At 45.1% G+C, this 22714-nt stretch overlaps 1 protein-coding gene across 3 annotated transcripts in view; it reads right to left on the bottom strand.

The window, feature by feature from the left end:
• cdm (importin-13-like protein cdm) overlaps positions 1–22714 on the bottom strand; it is a 546045-nt gene that overhangs the window by 263218 nt on the left and 260113 nt on the right. For 2 of the 3 annotated variants that reach the window (XR_011392708.1, XM_053784033.2), the window contains exon 1: positions 4054–4346. The exons of the other annotated variant lie outside the window; for it this stretch is intronic. Coding sequence is in view for 1 of the 2 variants with exons in the window: in XM_053784033.2 (XP_053640008.1) it covers positions 4054–4091 (38 nt within the window). In the remaining variant the exon portion in view is untranslated. Of the gene's footprint in view, positions 1–4053; positions 4347–22714 lie in introns of those variants that run through there. 3 annotated transcript variants of the gene reach the window in all.

Raw genomic sequence — 22714 nt, 5'->3', positions numbered from 1 at the left:
AGCAGGCTAGTTATGTATCGGGTTAGTTATGTGGCATGCTAGTTATGTAGCAGGCTAGTTTTTTAGCAGGCTAGTTATGTATCGGGTTAGTTATGTGGCAGGCTAGTTATGTAGCAGGCTAATTATGTAGTAGGCTAGTTATGTAGCGGGCTAGTTATGTAGCGGGCTAGTTATATAGCGGGCTAGTTATGTAGCGGGCTAGTTATGTAGCGGGCTAATTATGTAGCTGGCTAGTTATGCACCAGTCTGGTTATGTAGCGGGCTAGTTATGTAGCGGGCTAGTTATGTAGCGGGCTAGTTATGTAGCGGGCTGGTTATGTAGCGGGCTAGTTATGTAGCGGGCTATTTATGTAGCGGGCTAGTTATGTAGCAGGCTAGTTATGTAGAGGGATAATTATGTAACAGGCTAGTTATGTAGCAGGCTAGTTATGTACCGGACTAGTTATGTAGCATGCTAGTTATATAGCGGGCTAGTTATGTAGAAGGCTAGTCATATAGCAGGCTAGTTATGTAGCAGGCTAGTCATATAGCAGGCTAGTTATGTAGCAGGCTAGTCATATAGCAGGCTAGTTATGTAGCAGGCTAGTCATATAGCAGGCTAGTTATGTAGCAGGCTAGTTATGTAGCAGGCTGGTTATGTAGCAGGCTAGTTATGCAGCGGGCAGTTATGTAGCAGGCTAGTTATGGAGTGGGCTAGTTATTTAGCAGGCTAGTTATACAGCGGGCTAGTTATATAGCAGGCTAGTTATGCAGCGGGCTAGTTATGTAGCAGGCTAGATATGCAGCGGGCTAGTTATGTAGCAGGCTAGCTATGCAGCGGGCTAGTTATGTAGCGTGCTAGTTATGTAGCGTGCTAGTTATGTAGCGGGCTGGTTATGTAGCGTGCTAGTTATGTAGCGTGCTAGTTATGTAGCGGGCTGGTTATGTAGCGGGTTAGTCATATGTAGCGGGTTAGTTTTCACGTAGATCAATCACTAATAAGGAGTCAGTGAAGTACACGAGGAATGTACTGGAGTGACAACGTTGTATCAAGGTTGTTGGTATCAGTGATGGTATCAATGATTGTATCAGTGATGGTATCAGTGCTGGAATCTGTCGTTTCAGTGCTGGTATCTGTGATGGTATCAGTGGTATCAGTGTTGGTATCAGTGTTGGTATCAGTGATGGTATCAATGATTGTATCAGTGATGGTATCAGTGCTGGAATCTGTCGTTTCAGTGCTGGTATCTGTGATGGTATCAGTGGTATCAGTGTTGGTATCAGTGTTGGTATCAGTGATGGTATCAGTGATGGTATCAATGTTGGTATCAGTGATGGTATCAGTGGTGGTATCAGTGGTAGTATCAGTGATGGTATCAGTGGTGGTATCAGTGGTGGTATCAGTGGTGGTATCAGTGGTGGTATCAGTGGTGGTATCAGTGATGACATCAGTGGTGGTATCAGTGTTGGTATCAGTGGTGGTATCAGTGTTGGTATCAGTGGTGGTATCAGTGGTGGTATCTGTTGGTATCAGTGGTGGTATCAGTGGTGGTATCAGTGATGGTATCAGTGGTGGTATCATTGATGGTACCAGTGTTGGTATCAGTGTTGGTATCAGTGGTGGTATCAGTGATGGAAGATTATCAACATCAACAACATCCTTGCGTCTCTAAAATTATTTTTTTCTTATTCCTGATGAGTCATATAAAGACGTAACAGTTAGTATACTTTGATGCATAAACTGGTGAAAAAATAGGCGCAGAACAAAACTATTAATGACGCATTGCATTTCGGGCCAACTAATCATACGTAACTGATGTGACAGAGGAGCTGTGTCGTACATTGAACAGGCAACACAGTTTAGGTATTATTCAGTGGCACTGGGTGCAAGTGACGACATTCTAGACACTTCTCAACTTCTATTTATTGTAAAGGTTGTACTCTTAATTTTGGAATTACGGAGGAGTTGCGTTCACTGCAGAGAATGAGAGGTGTTAATGTTACTACTACTACTACTACTACTACTACGACAACGTCGTAGTACTGCTCCTAAGACTACTACTACTATAGAAATGTACTTATAATGAGGAGTGACTCAGTAACGTAGGTTAATCTGTGTTGGTACAAATTGAAAATCGAGATATCCGATGGTGCGAGCAACATGGTTGAAGGTAGAAGCTGGGGTAGTTGTAGTGGCATACAGTTCCATTTCATTATTCACCAGCAGGTTCAGTGCAGGAAGCTCTGAATGTTGTGTCAAGCGTGAAGTTTATCATGTACCATGCCACCTGACTTGAGCATGGTACAAGTCAGCCACCTGACTTAAGAATGGTACAAGACATCCACATAGTCTGCATCTGTGTCAGACAAGAAGCTTTACAACTGGCAATATTTCAGGTCATGGTACATGATAAAATTCACGCTTGACCCAACAACATTCATCATGGTACAAGACATTCTCAAACAATTTTTTTGTCTCTTACTCGTGTAATTGACATCTCTCTCACTGAGAAAGAGATAAAACCATTTTCTCACCCTGAAAGTTTTGATACTAACGTTCCACGGTAAAGAAAAACTGGAATCTGACCTGTATGAGGTGAAAGTTTTTGAGGGGAAGGTAAATATGTTTGCGACTCAGGTCAACGAAGGTAAATTTATCGCACTTTCCTTGCTGAAGAGAACTCGCATCTAATAAGGAAAGGAATTTACAGATCCCTGTTACAAAATACAGCGAAGTACTGAATTTCCTGCAGAGTGAGTTCAAGAAAAGACTTGACGGTTTCCAAAAGCTGGAGCAGGTGATAAGAATCTTTCATAATACATTGGTAGTTTCACCAGGTGACTCGTGTGAAATATTTCAGACAGAACTCACTGATGTGTGAGACAGTGACACTGACATGTACAAAGAAACACTATTGAAATTTCATGCAAACCTTCCCGACATTGGTAAATCTACAGAGTTTGTTGCAGATATGTTGACGGTCTTGGGCAACACTCGCTGATGGACGAACTTTTCCAGTCAAGATTTACTAATGAACATTTTGCACAAAATTTTAAAGACTACCGTGTGTCACTGAACTTTGTGTTAATGTCCTCTCTACTGAACTTCAGCCTCAAATGTTAAGGATAATGAAAACATTAACATTGAAACCATACCTTGGAAAGATAAGTCTGCCATGATTTCTGCTCACATTAATCTACATGTAACTTTACATTGATAAATTGTTGTATTTAGTCTCATTTTGTTATAGTTGTAATGATATAATTTATTTTCAAGTGTGATCATTTTTTTCCGTGCCGGAACTCGCTATTCTTTCAAGCGCAATAAAATGCAAGTGTAAAGATAAATTGAGTGACGGAATTACGTTAATCAGCGAGTTACTGGAAATTAAGATTATTCCTGAAGAGTTGCGCTGATTCTGGTGCGTTGCAGTGGTAAACGATGGTAATACTTCAAACATTGATGTTGATGCGTTCACTCAGTTTACGAGGGTAATATTACATTGATGTTTGTGTTCTCCCAGGTAATACTAGTAATATGTGCGCTGTGTTAATTACTGGGTTAATTCACCTTGTGTTTCCAGGCGTGTCAGTCACTACACTTATACAATGAAGCTGGAAACTACTGCTCTTCAAGTTACAATATACTAAAAATGATTTAAAAAAAAAACATGAGAAGCAAAATATGATTGTTATACATGACTGACGTGGAAAGTGAGAGTGTTGGTAATATTAGTGTCATACAGGCAGTACTGCAGCCCTGAGCCTACTCAGTGTCATACAATCAGTACTGCAGCTCTGATCCTACTCATTGTCATACAGGCAGTACTGGAGCCCTGATCCTACTCATTGTCATACAGGCAGTAATGCAGCGCTGATCCTACTCATTGTCATACAGGCAGTACTGGAGCCCTGATCCTACTCATTGTCATACAGGCAGTAATGCAGCGCTGATCCTACTCAGTGTCACGTCCATCGCTGAAGAACGAGCATATTACACGCAGACAAACACGCTGTTATCTTGCCTAACGTAAGATGAAAATATCTGATCTAACTTGTTACTGCTCAACATACCAGTTTTGTTCGCTTGTATGTAGCGGTGAGTTCCTCATGGTAGTGGTGTACAAGCGCTGAGACACACGGAATGGTGATAAGAGAGCACCAACAACACTAATGGTGACCCATAAGCAGCCACCTCTTGCATTAGTGAAGCACTGTATCTCTCAGCTCCTGGCCTTCAACTCCTCCTCCTTTACACAAGACGTGACTACACTCACAACACACGTAATCAACGTGACAATCCACACTACGAGTCGATTCCTGGGATTATGGTGCGCTCAGAGGAATGACATGCATGAAAATGTCTCGGACTTCAGAAAATTTTAACTACACACACACACACAAGTAAAGATTGCTTTAAATTGACATTTTATTTTTTATTTTTTACTGTCAGGTCAGCTTGAAAGTTTTGCGATAGCAGGGGTTTTGCACAATGTGTTGGTGGTCTGCCGATACTGAGTGGAGGTGAGTGCTTGGTGCAGTGCACAATAAGCTGTGTTAAGGTGTGGTAGTGAAGAACAGCAGCAGCGGGACAGAGCTGCTGGCCACAACACCTGCACACCGTCAAGGATCACTGCTCAACCTGCTGCTGCTCTATCATACATTGCTCCTCTGCTAATGTTGACAAAGGTGCTTTTGTTGTTACGGCTATTCTTACTACCGCCTACTATAATAAGTCATGACTTGAGTTCTAAGTCTACCTATGTTGCCTGTGTTGCGACGACTTGCTAAAGTATAATTTGTTGATTACTTTCATTTGCGAGAGGTGATCATGAATGGTCAAGATGCCGTGAGGGCAACGCCAAACCTCCTCTTCCACGGATTAATTTGAAAAAAGTTTTTCTGCCTTTGACGTTGACCGCATGGTCAGTGGCAGTGCCGTCACGTGTACCAAATCTACGCTCGTCCTGTAGTCATGCTGAGGTAAAGCAATAAATGCATATTTTAACGACTTGCAAATTGAACTTAAAAAACGCAAAGGGAAGATGATTTTATTCGGATTATTCACCAGGAGTTAAGTAACCCAGGGTAACCCAGTGAAACTGCTGGGTCCCATAGCAGTCGGCTAAAACCCAGTAACCTACTTAATGCTGGGTGAACATAGGTGACAGGTGTCAGGAAATATGTCCAAAGTTTCCACCTGTGCTGGGATTGAACCCAGGGCCTTCAGATGCGAACCCAAGGCACTACTGCCTAAGCCACAAGCCACAATGGTTCTAGCGAGTTGTGTAATAACGCTTAAAGGAGATAATGAGAGTTTCAAGCGAAGGTAACTCCGCTACAGTGTTTGAGGAACTTAAGGCTTGTGAAGTAGCATCTCTTGAAGGCGCTATACATAGCACACAATGATAACTTGCCTAACTTAAGTAGTTGTTGTGGACCAAGAAGGGAGAGGTGAGGGGCCTGCTCCTACCCTACACCTTCCAGGGTGACCTGTTCCTACCCTACACCTTCCAGGGTGACCTGTTCCTACCCTACACCTTCCAGGGTGACCTGCTCCTACCCTACACCTTCCAGGGTGATCTGCTCTTACCCTACACCTTCCAGGGTGACCTGCTCCTATCCTACACCTTCCAGGGTGACCTGCTCCTACTCTAGAAGTCGAAGGCTCAGGGGATCAGAGGAAAATGATTCTGGTAAGGAAGAATGGATGGAAGAGCAATGTAAAAGAATGGAACAAGGGTGGGAGAGCAAACTTGGTGAGTTTTCTGCAAAAATGGAGAAAAGGATGGAGGTGGAGAAGAAGAAATGGGAGTCATAAGCTGAAGCTGCAGAAGGAAGGATATGCACCCTAGAATAAGAAGTAAATAGACTGAAGTGAGTGACAGGAATATTGCCCATAGGAGACATAGCATCTGAAGCATGTACACCCCTAGTGAACTAGGAGCCCAAGAAAAAGGAAGGAGACATGACTTATGCTAAGGCCCTATCAATCCACCAAGCAGGGCAGAGGAATGAAGGGGAGAGCAGTTGGGAGTAGGGATAGTGTTAAGGGAGGGAGAAGAAGGTGGAGAGGGGAATAGGTCCCATTCAGAGGCAAGACCATGTCACCAAGAGTTACAGGAAAAAAGTGAAGGAGACAATGGCCATGTACAAGCAGCACCCAGAGACACAGAGGGAAAGGCAATGGGAGGAGGAGAGGGAGAAGACAGTGTTATTCATGGGCTTCAGGAGAGCGAGGGAAGAACACAATGAAAGATGGCAGGAAGAAAAACAGGAGATTGAAAACATCACCAAAGTAATAGGTGAAGAATAAATGACTGAAATAGCAAATTTTCTGAGAATAGGGGGGTACTTGAAGGGGAGAAATCGGCCAGTCAAGCTGATTTTCAAGACAAAAATGGTGCAAAACAAGATCCTGCAAGAGAAACCAAGGCTGAAGGAATCATCAACATACAAGAGGGTGTTCCTAGACCGAGACAGAACAAGAACACAACAACAGCAGATGAGGTAGAGGACACAAGTGTAAAGGGCTAGGAAGAGAGACAAGTACAGATTCTGCAGAGGACAACCAGAGCAGGGCAGAGCAACAAGCACAAGCACACACACAACCACCCCCAGAACCCCACAACCAAACACTATCCCAACACAAACCACAATCCACACTTACAGCCCCCACCCCACACTATGCTGTAGAATCCTGCAACACACTGCCAGGTCCCCCACCCTCACAGACCCCCAGAACACAGTGTTGGAGAGGAAACTGAAGGTATGGTACACCAACGCTGATGGAATAATGAATAAGTGGGAGGAGTGGCATGAAAGAGTCAAAGAGGCATCACCGGGCATAGTAGCTCTCACAAAACCCAAGCTCACAGGAATGATAACAGATGCCATCTCTCCAAAGCGATATCAGATCCTGAGGAAAGACAGAGGGAACCGAGGGGGTAGAGGAGTGGCACTGCTCATCAAAAACCAATGGGATTTTGATGAGCTGGAGAGAGGAGATAGAGGAGAAGCAAAAGACTGTATAATAGGTGGTAATTGCAGTGATGAATAACCCACCACAGAACAGCAGGAGGCCAAGGAAAGAGAATGATGAGAGTAATAGAGCAATGGTTGACACACTGGCTGAAGTGGCCAGAAGGGCTCATGCGAGCAGGGCAAAGCTGCTGATTATGGGTGACTTCAGTCACAAGGAAATCGACTGGGAGAACCTGGAGCCTAATGGGGGCCCAGAAACGTGGAGGGCTAAGATGATGGAGGTGGTACTGGAAAACCTCATGTACCAACACGTAAGGGACACTACCAGAGAGAGAGAGGAGAGGATGAACCAGCAAGACTGGACCTAGTATTCACCTTGAGTAGTGCAGATATTGAGGACATCACATATGAAAGACCCCTCGGGGCCAGTGATCATGTGGTTCTGAGCTTCGAATACATAGTAGAGTAACAAGTGGAGAGGGAAGCAGGAAGGGCAGGGCGAATGAAGCCAAGCTTCAAGAGAAAGGACTACACAGGCATGAAGAATTTCCTACACTGGGTTCAGTGGGACAGAGAACTGGTAGGGAAGTCAGTAAATGAGATAGGATGTATGATAACAATATGCAAGGAAGCTGAAGAGAGGTTTGTACCCAAGGGTAACAGAAATAACGAGAAAGCCAGGATGAGCCCTTGGTTCACCCTAAGGTGTAGAGAGATCAAACCCAAGTGTGTTGGTGAATAGAAGAAGTAGAGAACGCAAAGGACCCAGGAGAATAAGGAGAAAAGTCGAAGAGCCAGAAATGAATATGCACATGAAAAAAGGGAGGCTCAACGGCAATACGAAAATGACAAAGCAGCGAAAGCTAAATCTGACCTAAAGCTGTTGTACAGACACAGCAGGAGGAAAACGACAGTCAATGACCAGGTAATCAGAGTGAAGAACGAAGGAGGGGAAATCACAAGACACGACCATGAAGTATGTGAGGAGCTCAACATGAGATTCAAAGAAGTGTTCACAGAGGAGACAAAGGGGACTCCAGAAAGACAGAGAGGTGGGGTACACCATCAAGTGTTGGACACAATACATACAACCGAGGAAGAAGTGAAGAGGCTGCTAAGCGAGCTAGATACCTCAAAGGCGATGGGGCTGGATAACATCTCTCCATGGGTCCTGAGAGAGGGAGCAGAGGCACTATGTGTACCACTAACAACAATCTTCAACACATCTATTGAAACAGGGCGACTACCTGAGGTATGGAAGACAGCAAATGTAGTCCCAGGTTTTAAAAAAGGAGACAGACACGAAGCATTAAACTACAGACCAATGTCACTACATGTATAATATGCAAAGTCATTGATAAGATTGTCAGAAGAGTGGTGGAGCACCTAGAAAGGAATAAGTTTATCACCGACAACCAGCATGGTTTCAGGGATGGGAAATCCTGTGTCACAAACCTACTGGAGTTCTATGACAGGGTGACAGCAGTAAGACGAGAGAGAGAGGTGGGGTGAGTAGATTGCATTTTCTTGGACTGTAAGAAGGCGTTTGACACAGTTCCACACAAGAGATTAGTGCAAAAGCTGGAGGACCAGGCAGGGATAACAGGGAAGGCACTGCAATGGATCAGGGAATACCTGTCAGGAAGACAACAGCGAGTCATGGTACGTGGCGAGGTGACAGAGTGGGTGCCTGTGACAAGCGAGGTTCCACAGGTGTCAATCCTAGGACCGGTGCTGTTTCTGGTATTTGTGAACGATATGACAGAAGGAATAGACTCAGAAGTGTCCCTGTGTGCAGATGATGTGAAGTTGATGAGAATTCAGTCAGACGAGGACCAGGCAGAACTACAAAGGGGTTTGGACAGGCTGCAGGCCTGGTCCAGAAACTGGCTCCTGGAGTTCAACCCCACCGAGTGCAAAGCCATGAAGATTGGGGAAGGGCAAAGAAGACGGCAGGCGGAGTACAGTCTAGGGGGCCAGACACTACAAACCTCACTTAGTATAAAGGATCTTGGGGTGAGTATAACACTGGGCACATCTCCTGAGGTGCACATCAACCAAATAACTGCTGCAACATACGGGCGCCTAGCAAACCTAAGGACAGCATTCCGACATCTTAATAAGGAATCAGTATAGGTCTAACGTACACCATGTACATTAGACCTATATTGGAGTATGCAGCACCAGTTTGGAACCCACACCTAGCCAAGCACGTAAGGAAACTAGAGAAAGTGCATAGGTTTGCAACAAGACTAGTCCCGGAGCTAAGGGGCATGTCCTATGAGGAGAGGTTAAGGGAAATCGACCTGATGACACTGGACGACAGGAGAGATGGGATATGATAACAGCATATAAAATATTGAGAGGAATCGACAAGGTGGACAGAGACAGGATGTTCCAGAGATGGGACACAGCAACAAGGGGTCACAGTTGGAAGTTGAAGACTCAGATGAATCACAGGGATGTTAGGAAGTATTTCTTCAGTCACAGAGTTGTCAGGAAGTGGAATAGTCTGGGAAGTGATGTAGTGGAGGCAGGATCCATATATAGCTTTAAGAAGAGGTATGATAAAGCTCATGCAGCAGGAAGAGTGACCTAGTAGCGACCAGTGAAGAGGCGGGGCCAGGAGCTATGAATCGACCCCTGCAACCACAACTAACACACACAACGGAACACTGACAGTCACCTGTTCATAACAAGGGTTCACATAACAAGCGCTCACATATGTCCTCACATAAGCGTTCACATAACAAGTGCTCACATAAGCCCTCACATAACGACCCGTTGGAAAAAATAGGAAAGTCAATAAACACCAAAGCGCTGAACACAAATGCGAACTTAGAATTAATAAATATGAACTAATATGTAATCGCAATCCCAGAAACCAAATCGGCAAGAATTATGATAAATGTTGTCTTTTATAGACGCCCGTGTGTGTGTGTGTGTGTGTGTGTGTGTGTGTGTGTGTGTGTGTGTGTGTGTGTTTGTGTGTGTGTGTGTGTGTGTGAGAGAGAGAGAGAGAGAGAGAGAGAGAGAGAGAGAGAGAGAGAGAGAGAGAGAGAGAGAGAGAGAGAGAGAGAGAGAGAGAGAGAGAGAGAGAGAGAGAGTCATTTCAGCAGAGCCTTCAACATAGGAGGGATGTGGGTGGCCTTACTGTTATGTACAAGGCCAATATTGTCAAAATACCACACTTGGATCCACTTCGAGGACAGCGTGAAACAAGCTTTTATGCCACAAGACGGGCAGAAAGCAGCAACTTCACTCTGGCTGTACCCTTCTCCAGAACATCACTCCATCTGAGATCATACATACCCAGGATGACTCGAGTATGGAACACATTCGTACAGGATAATGATGTCAACGAGATAAAGTCAGTTGATCAAATGAAAATGCTGGCCCACAGATGGCTCCAACTTCATCCTGTTCCCTACTTGTATGTCTCATAACAATAAAAATGCTTTCAAATGAGCTGATGTAGGTAACAGCTCTTAGCTTGCCAATAAAGTTAGGAATCCTTAACCTGTAAACAGCTGTCAATAAAGCTAGGGATCCTTAACCTTGTCAAACCCTGTGTAAAAAAGAGAGAGAGAGAGAGAGAGAGAGAGAGAGAGAGAGAGAGAGAGAGAGAGAGAGAGAGAGAGAGAGAGAGAGAGAGAAAATCGTGTCGACTCAAACTGTATCGCCACTTATCGTCGTCGTTGTCGTCCAGCTGGGAATAATTTGCTGAGGGGGCGGGGAGGGTGTGGCCAGAGAACCCATGACGCCTTTTGACCTCCCAGCCTTCCATGATGACCTCACCTCCATCCAACCTCGGGTCATATCCCTCCCCTCGTCTACTCCTCACTGGAAGGTTAATCTCACCTACCCTGGGATAGTTTCTCCTCGCTGTTACCACGTACACGTGCATGTACACGTACTTGTACACACCTTACCTCCGAGGTGCTAACAACACTACGAGGAGAGGTTAAGGGAAATCGACCTGAGGACACTGGACGACAGGAGGGGCAGGGAGGATATGATAATGACATATAAAATATTGAGAGGAACTGACAAGGTAGACAGACAGGATGTTCCAGAGATGGGACACAGCAACAAGGGGTCACAACTGGAATTTAAAGACTCATATGAATCACAGGGATGTTAGGAAGTATTTCTTCAGATCACAGAGTTCTCAGAAAGTAGTCTGGAAAGTGATGTAGTGTACCTGGAGTCTACCTGGAAGGTATTCGGGGATCAACGCCTTCGCGGCCCTATCCAAGACCAGGCCTTCTGGTCGATCAGGGCCTGAACAACGAGGCTATTATTGCTGGCCGCACGTAGTCTAACGTACGAACCACGACCCGGCTGATCCGGCACTGACTTTAGGTATCTGTCCAGCTCTCTCTTGAGGACAACCAGGGGTCTATTGGTAATTCCCCTTATGGCTGGTGGGAGGCTATTGAACAGTCTTGGGCCCCGGACACTTAATGTGTTTTCTTTAAGAAGAGGTATGACAAAGCTCACGGAGCAGGGAGAAAGTGGACCTAGAGGTGACCAGTGAAGAGGCGGGGCCAGGTGTTATGAATCGACCCCTGCAACCACAATTAGGCAAATACACACACACACACACACACAATGAAAGAAAAACATCTCCAGCGCTTTCGTGATGTATCACTTTCTCAGGCAACACCATGCTCCTTGACACTCATTCTCAGGCAACACCATGCTCCTTGACACTCATTCTCAGGCAACACTATGTTCCTTGACACTCATTCTCAGGCAACACCATGCTCCTTGAAACTGTCATTCTCAAGCAACACCATGCTCCTTGACACTGTCATTCTCAGGCAACACCATGCTCCTTGACACTCATTCTCAGGCAACACCATGTTCCTTGACACTCATTCTCAGGCAACACCATGCTCCTTGACACTGTCATTCTCAGGCAACATCGTGCTCCTTAACACTGTCATTCTCAGGCAACACCATGCTCCTTGACACTGTCATTCTCAGGCAACACCATGCTCCTTGACACTGTCATTCTCAGGCAACACCATGCTCCTTGACACTGTCATTCTCAGGCAACATCGTGTTCCTTAACACTGTCATTCTCAGGCAACACCATGCTCCTTGACACTGTCATTCTCAGGCAACACCATGCTCCTTGACACTCATTCTCAGGCAACACCACGCTCCTTGACACTGTCATTCTCAGGCAACACCATGCTCCTTGACACTGTCATTCTCAGGCAACACCATGCTCCTTAACACTGTCATTCTCAAGCAACACCATGCTCCTTGACAATGTCATTCTCAGGCAACACCATGCTCCTTGACACTGTCATTCTCAGGCAACACCATGCTCCTTGACACTGTCATTCTCAGGCAACACCATGCTCATTAACACTGTCATTCTCAGGCAACACCATGCTCTTTGACACTGTCATTCTCAGGCAACACCATGCTCCTTGACACTGTCATTCTCAGGCAACACCATGCTCCTTAACACTGTCATTCTCAGGCAACACCATGCTCCTTGACAATGTCATTCTCAGGCAACACCATGCTCCTTGACACTGTCATTCTCAGGCAACACCATGCTCCTTAACATTGTCATTCTCAGGCAACACCATGCTCCTTAACACTGTCATTCTCAGGCAACACCATGCTCCTTGACACTCATTCTCAGGCAACACCATTCTCCTTAACACTCATTCTCAGGCAACACCATGCTCCTTGACACTCATTCTCAGGCAACACCATGCTCCTTGACAATGTCATTCTCAGGCAACACCATGCTCCTTGACACTGTCATTCTCAGGCAACACCATGCTCCTTAACACTGTCATTCTCAGGCAACACCATGCTCCTTAACACTGTCATTCTCAGGCAACACCATGCTCCTAAACACTGTCATTCTCAGGCAACACCATGCTCCTTGACACTCATTCTCAGGCAACACCATGCTCCTTGACACTCATTCTCAGGCAACACCATGCTCCTTGACACTCATTCTCAGGCAACACCATGCTCCTTAACACTCATTCTCAGGCAACACCATGCTCCTTGACACTCATTCTCAGGCAACACCATGCTCCTTAACACTCATTCTCAGGCAACACCATGCTCCTTAACACTCATTCTCAGGCAACACCATGCTCCTTGACACTGTCATTCTCAGGCAATACCATGCTCCTTGACACTCATTCTCAGGCAACACCATGCTCCTTAACACTGTCATTCTCAGGCAACACCATGCTCCTTGACACTCATTCTCAGGCAACACCATGCTCCTTAACACTCATTCTCAGGCAACACCATGCTCCTTGACACTCATTCTCAAGCAACACCATGCTCCTTGACACTCATTCTCAGGCAACACCATGCTCCTTAACACTCATTCTCAGGCAACACCATGCTCCTTAACACTCATTCTCAGGCAACACCATGCTCCTTGACACTCATTCTCAGGCAACACCATGCTCCTTAACACTGTCATTCTCAGGCAATACCATGCTCCATGACGGTAATTCATACATCACAAAGTCTAATACAATATTGCTTCTTTCACTGTATCTCAGTTGTATGTTAAGGTTGAAGGTGTGTTGTATAAGGCTGTGTGTGTGTGGTCTTATACAAGAGTCGTGCACTCTCACACTCCACTACACACTAGTAATGATGTGCTGTGTTCACCTCTCCACCAGTTACACTAACTAGTTACACTAACTGGGTACAGTAACTGGGTACAGTAACTGGGTACAGTAACTGGTTGCAGTAACTGGTTGCAGTAACTGGTTGCAGTAACTGGTTGCAGTAACTGGTTGCAGTAACTGGTTGCAGTAACTGGTTGCAGTAACTGGTTACAGTAATTGGTCAGCAGTTATTACTTGCAGTTCTACTGCTTCTTGTTCTCCGTGTCTGGGACTGTCAGTTTGAGCGTACGTGTACTCACCTAGTTGTACTCACAGGGGGTCGATTCTCAGTTCCTGGCTCCCCTCTTAACTTGCCACTTGCCATGTTCATTCCTTCGTAGTCTCGTAGGCTCCATATACCTCCCCCCAGAACCACTCTCATCGAGATCATTCCACTTTTTGACTACTCTGAGACTGAGAAGAAATACTTCCTGACATCCATGTGGGTCATCTGTGCCCGAGTTATCGTTCCTCGCCTTTCAGACAGCCTGTTCCTGTCTGCCTAATAAACCCCCCTGAGTATTTTGTATGTTGCTTTCATATCTCCCCTGATTCTACTGTCCCTGAGCTCAGGAGCAAGTTTTGTTGCAGACTTCCTTACTTTATCCAGTTTCTTAGCATATTTTCAGGTATGGGTTACATGCTGGCGCTGCTTACTCCAAGAGAGGCTTAACGTCTGTTGTATAAAGTACCGGGAATGGCTTTTTTTTTTTTTTGAGATTCCTGAAGGTCACTCTTTGATTTGCCAGACGAGCAGTGGCTGGGGAGGTTGATGCGAGTCTCCGGTGATATACCAGTCTGTCTGATGTTTGCAGCCTGTGTCTATGATTCTTACCTCATCTCAGTCGTCATTGTGTGTGTGCAAGGTTGTGCGCGCGCGTGCGTGCATTTGCGTACGTGTATATGCGTGCGTGTGAGCGTGCATGTGCTTGCGTGTGCGTGCGTGCGTCTCTGTGTCCATACTCACCTAGAAGTGACTGCAAGGGTCGATTCATAGCTCCTCTGCGTTTGTCTGTGCTAGTGGAAGTTGACCATCCCCCTGAACCGGGGTCTGTATTTGACTTCAACTAAGCATAGTAGTGGTGAACTGGGCTCTGTACGTGACTTCAACTATGGTAGTGGTGAACTGGGCTCTGTACTTGACTTCAACTATGGTAGTGGTGAACTGGGCTCTGTACTTCAAGAGAAGATATTATTGGATCTAAGAGGTTAGAAATCAAATCCGACATTTGATCGAAGGATGAGAGGGGAATCTCGTGAGCTTAACGCACACATGCAAGCACGTACATAAACAAGCATGCGCACTCACAACGAGCATGCACGCACCCACAAGCAAGCACGTACCCACAAGCCAGCACGTACCCCCAACAAGCACGTACCCACAACAAGCAAGCACGTACCCACAACAAGCAAGCACGTACCCACAACAAGCACGTGCCCACAAGCACGTACCCACAACAAACACGTACCCACAAGCCAGCACGTACCCACAACAAGCACGTACCCACAACAAGCAAGCACGTACCCACAAGCAGCATGCAGGCACCCATATAAACAACACCTGCACGCATGCATATACACAAGCATGACTGAAAACACGCATAAACAAACGCGCCTAAACACTCACACAAGCACTCACGCACAATGAGAATATATGATACTGAAGCTCTGCTTGAGAACGCACTACAAACACGACAACAAGGAAGGGTGTAGGAGCGACCACTCCGCCAGAGGATCACCCCAGCGCCATAACATTGGCGGTATACGTGAGACTTGCACTCATAAGGGACTTCAATATTTTCAGAACACCGCACAAGACACAGGCCAACCTTACGCAGCACCGACAGGGAGCCCACATCTGATCTATCACGTGCAGGCGGTGAGAAAATGCAGAGAGATACCCAGCAAGACCAGTGCCCGAGGTGAAGGGGGCATGCAATACGAGATGCTAGCTAGGAGAGTTGCAGTCTTCATGGGCACAACAAAACTTCTAGTAGGGTGCTGTTTAGCCCATACAGTGGGATTTATTAAGGCATTCTAGGCGTAACTTTGCGGTTGATTTAGTTATCCAATGTGTGGGTGAAATGCTCTCGTTGACTAAGGTAGCCACTGCATCTAAGTGTCGTTTATTCCACCTATCTGGGATAAACGCAACATTCTTGTTCCTAACTTTGTAACCCGCTTAATTTTTTTCCTTGGGCCACAAAGAACATTACTGCATGATGTTTAGTGAGGACAATAATGTATGATGTTTAGTGAGGACAATAATGTATGATGTTTAGTGAGGACAATAACGTAAAATGCTCAGTGGAGACAATGTATGATGTTCAATGAGGACAAATTTCATCTACTCTACAGAAATACAGAGTATTTAATTTATCTGATACAGCATTATTTATGCTGTAAGATGACTGACAGAGTGAATAAGAGGAACCTTACTAAACCAGGAGTGCCGTGCTGGTGATAACACTCTAGGTCACCTGTACGTCCTAGCATGAAATATTACCCTACACCAACAATATTTAAAACAGACGAAATTGCACAATCGAAGAATGAACAGACAACTTTTACTGACCATATTAGTCATAAGCCCAAATTACTGGAACTGTCTAAAATCCCTCTAATTATATTCCCTGATTTAAAACTACGAGATAACTCAGTATTCATGAAAGGTCAAAGGTCCTCCCTTCATATATGAGGTAAGGTACTAACGGACACCAACTGTCTTTAATGGTGAACGTGACCAATTGATCCAAACCATTTCTGAACAACAGGTCTGTGGTACCGACCTTGAGCTCCAAATGGCCTGGTCTGAGGCCGAGCAGAACAAGTGATGATCCCTCCAGTGTGACCCGATGATGGCAGGAGATAATCACGAGGACTTGATGGTAGATAGTGACCAGCTGTTTAACATACAAGGTTGTAAAGAGGCAGAGATAATTCAAACATACAACTAAGACACAGAAACATCAAGTAACATCTTTTCACTGGGTGTCTGTGTTGCTGCACCAGCAGCAACACAATCAACTTTATTAAATGATCTAGCAACTCAGCTTTACAGATGATCTAGCAACTCAATATACTTATCTTCTGTTATATACTGGGCTAATGAAGTCAAGAGTTCAGGTGACTGTCAGTAGTTGTGAACTGTCAGAAGTTCTGAGAATGTTGGTCTTAACTCCGCTATTAGGAGGAGCTGACCAAGTCTTGTAATACTGGACAGCTCAGTTCAGCGCCAGGCCGTTGCAGCGCCACCACTTAAATCATTCAAATATGGAAAAGATATATTTATTTTGAACAATGATCTGTTGAATTATATATTTAGGACATTGGTATATTTAATTAAAAATAATTAAAAAAAAACATTGCTTAAAATTGTCTAAAACAAAGGGTTAGGGTTAGGGTTAGGGTTGGGTCGAGTTGGGTTGGGTTAGGTTAGTCTGATAAAGCTGCACGTAGGTACTCAACTTCATTTCTGAACGGCCTGGCGATGAATAGTCTGGTGCCGAAACAGCCTGTCACTGAACCTGTGGCGGTGAATCCTAGCCTACCCCCTTGTAGTAGCCCTGACCTGTGACAACACTTCCTGGTCTAGTACTCAGACGTACACCAGGACACACCAGCACTTGCTTATAGCAAGGGTGGAGCAACAGCGCTTTTAAAAAAGTCGGGAATGACAAGCGAAGTGACGGCTCAGAGAGCCTGGTGTGAGAGTTCCAGAGAGCCAGAAAGGGCTTGAAGTGTGACCAGACACACTCTCAGAGTATATTCTGAGCACCAGAAATTCCAGACATTTTACCCAATAACACCACATTTTTTCCCAGTAATATTGCCCATTTCTGTACTGGGATATTTGTACTATTATTATTATTATTATTATGATTATTTGTGGTGACGTGTAAGGGTACTTGAAGTGTTCAGTAAAGTTTTTCTAAGTCTACTCTTGATCCACAGTTTTCATGTTTATATTTTGTCATTTTATTATAAAAGAAATATATAGAAAGTTGAAGAGTGTGTGGCTGAGTGTTGTTGATACTGCTGCACTGATTAACCCGTGGCCCAAGTCTAGGCAATTACTATCATTAATTATGTATATTAATTATAATTAAGTCGCCGGTAGATATAAGATATCTAATTATCGGAATGACATATTAAGAGAGTTGAAGTTGCTAGATGAAGAAGTGGGTGTAAGTATTATATGTGGTTTTAAGAGTGGGTAAGATAGAGTCCAAGAGGCCAGGCGCAACAGTGATGGTTGATTGTAGGTTAAGAAGCCGGGCTAGGAGCTGAGATTCGACCCTCGCACTCAGTGCGGTGAATACACACGAATGACACAGTAAAAGCAGACTTAGGTGAGGATTCAGAGTGGGTATGACAATGTAACCCACAACTGACGATCACGAGTTATAAGAAGAGGCCCAGGAGCCAGAGTTCGACCTCATGAGCTCAACTACGCTACACACACACACACACACACACACACACACACACACACACACACGGAGATTATCAGAAGAGTGGTGGAGCACCTGGAAAGGAATGAGCTTATGAACGACAGTCAGCACGGTTTCAGGGATGGGAAATCCTTTGTCACAAACCTACTGGAGTTCTATGACAGGGTGACAGCAGTAAGACAAAAAGAGAGAAGGATGGGTAGACTGCATTTTCTTGGACTGTAAGGCATTTGACACAGTTCTACACACGAGATTAGTGCAAAAACTGGAGGACCAGGCAGGGATAACAGGGAAGGCACTACAATGGATCAGGGAATACCTGTCAGGAAGACAACAGCGAGTCATGATACGTGGCTAGGTGTCAGAGTGGGCGCCTGTGACGAGTGGGGTTCCACAGGGGTCAGTCCTAGGACCGGTGCTGTTTCTGGTATTTGTGAACGACGTGACAGAAGGAATAGACTCAGAAGTGTTCCTATGTGCAGGTGATGTGAAGTTGATGAGAAAAATTTAATTGTACGAGGACCAGGCAGAACTAAAAAGGGATCTGGACAGACTGCAGGCCTGGTCCAGCAACTGGATCCTGGAGTTCAACCTCACCAATTGCAAAGTCAAGAAGAGTAGGGAAGGGCAAAGAAGACCACAGATGGAGTACAGTCTAGGGGGCCAGAAACTCTCACCCCTCACTCAAGAAAAATGATCTTGGGGTGAGTATAACACACCAGGCACATCTCCTGAGGCGCACATCAACCAAATAACTGCTGCAGCATTTGGGCACTTAGCAAGCCTAGGAACAGCATTCCGGCATCTTAATAAGGAATCGTTCAGGACCCTGTACACTGTGTACGTTAGGCCCATATTGGAGTATGCAGCACCAGTTTGGAACCCACACCTAGCGAAGCACGTAAGGAAACTATTAAAAGTGCAAAAATTTGCAACAAGACTAGTCCCAGAGCTGAGGGGTATGTCCTACGAGGAGAGGTTAAGGAAAATCGACCTGACAACACTGGAAGACAGGAGAAATAGGGAAGAGAAATTGACAAGGTGGACAAAGACAGGATGTTCCAGAGATGGGACACAGCAACAAGGCGTCATAGTTAGAAGACTCAGATGAATCATAGGGATGCTGACTAACTTTAACAAAACGTCTGCAGTGCCTAAGCTTGATCAAAAGTTTGTTGGTCCTTATCGAGTAGTTGAACATATCACTGGCAATAAGTTTAAGGTTAGAGAAATTAGTACTGGTCAGTATAAAGAATCGCATTTAGATCATATGAAGTTAGTATGTGATGATAATGATGTCCCAACCCTGACTAATGTGACAGACTGACAATCCTCCTGATCCTGTACTCTCTACTTCTCATACTCAGTCAGACGATCAACCTGAATGTCGTTATTCCCTATGTACACGACAGGTATTTAGAAATCCCCAAGTATCATTGTAACTACCAATTCAGATCTGCCTCAAATACGGCATGAGTTAGCCAGTGCAACAGAGTTCGATCCTCCCAGAGATGATACATATTCTGCATATGTCAATCTCACGCTAGCAGAGTTGGGGTTAAATGTAAATAACCTGTATAGATGAATAATATAGTTTACATTGTATTTCTACTGTCTGCTACAATATCAACTTATTAATATTCAAGAATTTGTGTGTGTTCACGTTCTCTCCGAATTCTGAGATTTAACAGTCTAGACTTGAGTGAAGCAAGTCTGCCTTTCTGTTAAACACTTCTTTCCTTGTATATATATCCCTCCTCAGAATCCATAGATCACATGAATACAGATCGATCGATCAATTTTTTTTATCACTTCTATTGTGTAATCCCAATGTTGAGTCTCATTCTACGAGTTGTGCTATATCATACCTTGTAATGCATTACAGTAAGTTACGTTAGTTTCCATCCCAATATTCTACTTATGTATGTTATAATGTTCAGCTGTTGTGTACTTTGACATTGTATAGAATCAGCCCAAGCCGTAAGCCTGTCGTCTCTAGCTTGTATTAGCTGTATGTCGGGACGACATATGTTAGCGTCGCTGAGCTCTCAGTAGTACCATACCAGTAACCAGTTACCAGTGTCAGTAGTAGTGACTCAATACCAACCGTCTGTGCGAATCACTTGTTATTCACTGTTACTGCTGACCCTAGCATGATTTGAATGCTGCTCGCCCTCCGAGGCACTCAGCGAGCCAGTTCAAATAGAGATGTTAGGGCAGACGGCAGGTCAGGCTTGGCGTTTCCCATATATTCCGCTTTAATTATATTCCATTATTGCCTATGTGAGTATCCTTACCCAATCCACGTTACCGAACGGAACAGACTGACCTAGTAGCACCCAGTGAAGAGGCGGGGCCAGAAGCTGTGATTCGACCCCTGCAACCACAACTAGGTGAGTACACACATATATGCACGCATATACAACAGGCCTAGTGTCTAATCGACATGTGCCTAGGACAAAATGATAACTAACACTCCAACGAAGAGGTGGGGGCTAGGAACTATGAATCGACCCCTGCAACCACATACAGGCGAGTGCATATATGTGAGTGCACACACACACATATATGCAACATAATGGAAAAGATAATGAGGAGGAGAGTGGTTATCTAGAGAAAGGGTGGTTCCATAAACAATAACTAGCATGGATTTAGCGATGGCAAATCTTCTCTCACAGACTTGCTGGAGTTCTGTGACGAAGAAAAAGAAGCGAAGTTAGTAAGGAAGGGATGGGTGGACTGCATATTCTTGGATTATATGAAGGCAATTTCGACTGTACCTCACATGTGGATCAGTACTGGTACAGGTAATGTTTGTGGCAAATATGAGTAATATGAGAGATGAGAAGTTAAATGTATCCCTGTTTACAAATGCTATAAAATTAATTAGGAGAATAAAAAGCGGTGAGCCCAGAGTGAGGCTTCAGGTGAACGTGGACCAACTGAAGGATTGGTCAGTCAAGTGTCTACTGTAATTCACCCACAGCAAATACAGTTTTATAAACAATGGGAAAGAAGGAAGACCGTAAAGTGATCACAGACTCAGGGGACACAAATACTTCTTTGGCATATCTAAAATTAGCTTTTAAAAATCTCATCAGAGTCACTCACGATCCTTTGCAAGACATAGATCAGACTCCTCTTAGAGTATGCAGCACCAGCACTGAACCCTCACCTGATTAAGCAAATAAAAAAAATGGAGAGAGTTCTGAGGTTAATAACGAGACTAGTCAGAGAGTTAAGGGATATACACTCTTGAAAAGGGAATGAAGGAACTGAACCTGACGACAAAGGAGCCAGGGGAGACATAACACGCAAAATACTCAATGAACAGGGAAAGACTGAGTGGCAAGCAACGAGTACACGAGGGCACTTTTAGAAATTAAAGACAGAAATGAATCACAGGTATGTCAGGAAGAATTTCTTTAATCTCACGTTGGTCAGGAAGTAGAATGACTTCCATGAACTAAGTAGTGGAGGCAGGCAGATAGGCTCCATATATAATTTTAAGAATAGGTGTGACAAGGCCTACGAGGCAGTTAAGGGGTAAATAGAGGAGGCGGTAATTCAGAAGCAACCACTAATATGGGGGACCAGGAGCTGAGACTCGACCCTTGCAACCACATACAGGTAAGTACACAAGCAGACTCACTCGACTCTAGAGTGGACCAAGACAAGGCTGACCTCCCTCTTCCCTCCCGTAGTCCTACCCACCCTTCCCCCTCCATACATCCTCCCTCCCTCCCTCCCTCCCCCTCCCCCTCCCCCCCCTCCCTCCCTCTCTCTCTCTCTCTCTCTCTCTCTCTCTCTCTCTCTCTCTCTCTCTCTCTCTCTCTCTCTCTCTCTCTCCACCGCTATCCATGCCTCCCCTGTCCCTACTACCCCACCCATAACCACTCACTCCCTCCCCCCATCCCACCCTCCAAGGCTCCTTCCCGATATAAACACCCACCTCCTACCCGTCTAAGGAAGGTAATAGCCACTCTGCAATTTAATGGTTAAGAGTGTTAGGTAAGACCACCACCTCAGACCTGAGCAGCGCTGCTCAGCACTTATGGTTGCTGCTACCATGGCTGTCATGGTTACTACCACGGCTGCTATGGTTGCTACCATGGCTGCCACTATGGTTACCTGGAGGTTACCTGGAGGTTATTCCGGGTATCAACGCCCCCGCGGCCCGGTCCATGACCAGGCCTCCCGATGGATCAGGGCCTGATCAACTAGGCTGTTACTGCTGGCCGCACGCAGTCCAACGTACGAGCCATAGCCCGGCTGATCCGGCACTGACTTTAGGTATCTGTCCAGCTCTCTCTTGAAGGCAGCCAGGGGCTTATGGTGATGCTATGGTTACCACCATGGGTGCTATGGTTATACCATGGCTACTCCTATGGTTGCTACCAATATACTTCTTTTCTTAAATTACATCTGGGGCAGAAACAACATCCAGTACTGAGCTTCAGCTTAGACGAGATGGGACCTACACACATGACAAAGAAATGAGTGAGATACTCAAGTCCCAGTATGACTCAGTGTTTAGTGAACCGTTAACCAGACTTAGAGACGACAATCCAAATATTTTTTTTTATGACCGAGTCTCAAAACACGTCCATGCACTCTGCCCCCAGG

The sequence above is a fragment of the Cherax quadricarinatus genome, chromosome 33, assembly GCF_038502225.1.
Source record: "Cherax quadricarinatus isolate ZL_2023a chromosome 33, ASM3850222v1, whole genome shotgun sequence".
Classification (NCBI taxonomy): domain Eukaryota; kingdom Metazoa; phylum Arthropoda; class Malacostraca; order Decapoda; family Parastacidae; genus Cherax; species Cherax quadricarinatus.
Note: the sequence above shows the minus strand (reverse complement) of the source record. Positions and strands in the feature narration are given on the sequence as shown.